This window comes from Branchiostoma belcheri, unplaced genomic scaffold (assembly GCF_001625305.1).
Source record: "Branchiostoma belcheri isolate BF01 breed outbred unplaced genomic scaffold, Haploidv18h27 scaffold11, whole genome shotgun sequence".
NCBI classification, from domain to species: Eukaryota; Metazoa; Chordata; class Leptocardii; order Amphioxiformes; family Branchiostomatidae; genus Branchiostoma; species Branchiostoma belcheri.
In genome coordinates this window covers 3,518,161-3,520,781 of record NW_017802491.1, presented here as the reverse complement: position 1 = coordinate 3,520,781, position 2,621 = coordinate 3,518,161, and the positions used below count along the sequence as shown (strand labels likewise).

Genomic DNA, 2,621 nt, shown 5'->3' with positions numbered 1-2,621 from the left:
CCCCACCACACACACACATAAGAGGGCAGGGACCAGATAGCAGCAAACAGTATAACGCAAGACATCCATAAATCTAAGGTAGATTGATAATGATATAGACAACTAGTATCTCTTCATGTGGTACAAATTTCGGGAGAAAGCTACACCTTTATATCTTGACATGACTTGTAATATTATAGTTAAAACATTTGTGGAATTTTTGAGTGCAAATTACACAACCAAATACTGGTGTGTCATAATGAAGTGCAATCAGTTCTGTCTGTAGAGTCTGCACTGCTCGGTAGTGTCATAGAATGAAAGAAAAGTAGGCAGATGGCACCAGACAGAAAGGCATGAAAATTATATGTAAATTGTTATAGATATCAGACGACTGGTAAGAAACAAACCATTTAATCAATGCTAGCCATTATCTAATGTAGATTCTCACAAACTGGAATAAGCTGTCTCACATACAATAGCCTAGGTACAAAAATATGTTGTCTTTATCTTTCTAGAACTTTGTTTTTGTTAAATTCTACCATCAAGTTCCAACTTGTTCTGTCCAAAGATAGCACCACAGCAATGGGTTGATGATTAACCGTTGTTTACCACATTACAACATAAACATAACATGTAAGGCACCACACAGAAATGTGGCTGCATCTGTTTTACAACACTAGTAGTAATGCTTCTACATTTGCTTGAAACAGACAGAAACTAACCCTATTTTACTTGATAATAAGTGTCATTTGACAGGCGTTACTTTAATTATTATTAATTAAATTACAATTTTAAAGCTCAGCAGAACATATTCTTTCAAAACTTCACATGCTATGAAGTTGTCCTTGACATGTCTTTTTCTTTTATACACATCCTGTTGTCCTTAATGGATGCTTTGAAAGGAAACCTTGGTAAAAAAAAAGAACATTGCCAAGATTTAGAATACAGTACTGAGTAGGCTTTCTCGAAGCTTGTGTAACATCCCAGCCTCTAGCTGCAGGTGCAGGTTCTACCATATCAGAGTCTCTACACTGACATTCTCTCATGTGAATAAAAAAATACAGCGCTACATCCAGCTTGTAGGTTACATCAAACCAATTCAGTCCTAGTGAGTCTGCTCATAATTAAGTTACAGTAAAAATGCCAAAATAAAACTAGACTTATACAGCTTTTGGGAATTTAAGTATTATTTGATCTTACTGTATTTTGCACCATGTAGTTACTGTTAATCAAAGGGTAGACTTGTCTTCTGAAATTATGTTGATAGTAAATGTGAGTGAGTTAATGTAAGCTGTGTTGTTTCTATGTACCTAATGCATTATAAGCCCTGACATGTTTTGTTATTTGTCCCCTCAGATCGTGGGCAGGGCTCCCATGTGTGGCAGGTGTTTCAGAACGCAGCCCAGGCTGTCACCCTCCTGTACAAAGGTATGGTCTATCTACACAGCAACTGTTACATAGCTTTTCTTGTTGATTTTTGTACTTGTTTGGTACTTTACTTTGGCTGTTGACTTTGGACATGTAGTTTGAGTCATTTGTATTTGTGTACAAAGGCATATATTTGGATCCAGTGTAGGTACATGTAAGTTTGAGGTTTGAAACTGCTTCTTTTTGTAACACTGTTTTGTTTCCATGTTTCATTACATTCTTGTTACATATAAGTATCTAGACATTTTGACTGGACTTGTGTTTGCACAGTTCTAACCTTTGTCACACCACAAATGGGTGTTACAGATAGCATAGATGCCAATAAGCGGTCTGAGGACTTTGGCATTCAGTGTGGATACCAGCGGCGGACGCGGGACGTTGTTGCCTGGGCCAAGAAACGGCGTCGCCACATCCGCAGGGAAGAACTGCTAGCCTTTCTGTGTGGAAAGACTGTGCCGTCGCGGACTGGGTCCCGCAGCCCGCCCCGCAGTGCACGGGAGAGCCCCCGCCTCGGCAGCCAGGAATACGCACCTTCACATCAGTCCGAAATAGATTTACAGCCATTTAAGGATGCCATAGCCTTACAAGGTGAGAAACGTGTATACACAGCTCAAAATTCCTACCTGCTATTTGCAAATACTTTCTCCAGATTGCACATTATAGACCACTTGAAACTTTTCGGGGTTGGAAAGTTACTTTTAGCTCGAGCTGTAGTAGGGCAGGGACAAAGTCAAGGGTTTATGAAGAAAATGTTCCTCAATTGCTAATACAATTTCTAACCATTTATTGCTCATACCTGCGTCTGCATGTCTGCTATATAGCTATCATATGTTAAAGGGCTTAATTTAGGCACATGTTGTTTTGTAAGTCACATGATCATGAAGACTGTTTTCTTTCAGTTCATTAGTCGCAACTGAATAGTTGAAATGTACAACTTTTTAAACAAATTTTTGTATTCTTGTCCCTGTGTTCTTGTAGGGTTGAATGGAGCCATGGCCAGTTTTGGACTTCGCACCCCAACCTCCCCCTCCCATAACATGCACAGCACCCCCAGTCGTAGACGGAACCTAGGAGAACTGCATGCATTTATAAGTGAAGAGTTTGCCAATCACATGGACAGCAACTCTCCCAATGGGCGAAAACGGTCCTCTGGGAACGACCTCCTCGGAGACTCTCCCGTTCACCAAGAGAAGTCGACACCTATGAAGGACCCG

At 40.2% G+C, this 2,621-nt stretch overlaps 1 protein-coding gene across 1 annotated transcript in view; it reads left to right on the top strand.

The window, feature by feature from the left end:
- LOC109482056 (UPF0472 protein C16orf72 homolog) overlaps positions 1-2,613 on the top strand; it is a 5,337-nt gene extending 2,724 nt beyond the window's left edge. The window contains 4 exon segments of the mRNA XM_019784712.1: positions 1,318-1,407; positions 1,714-1,995; positions 2,386-2,591; positions 2,593-2,613. Coding sequence (XP_019640271.1) covers positions 1,318-1,407; positions 1,714-1,995; positions 2,386-2,591; positions 2,593-2,613 — 599 coding nt within the window.
- The last annotated feature ends 8 nt before the right edge of the window (positions 2,614-2,621 follow it).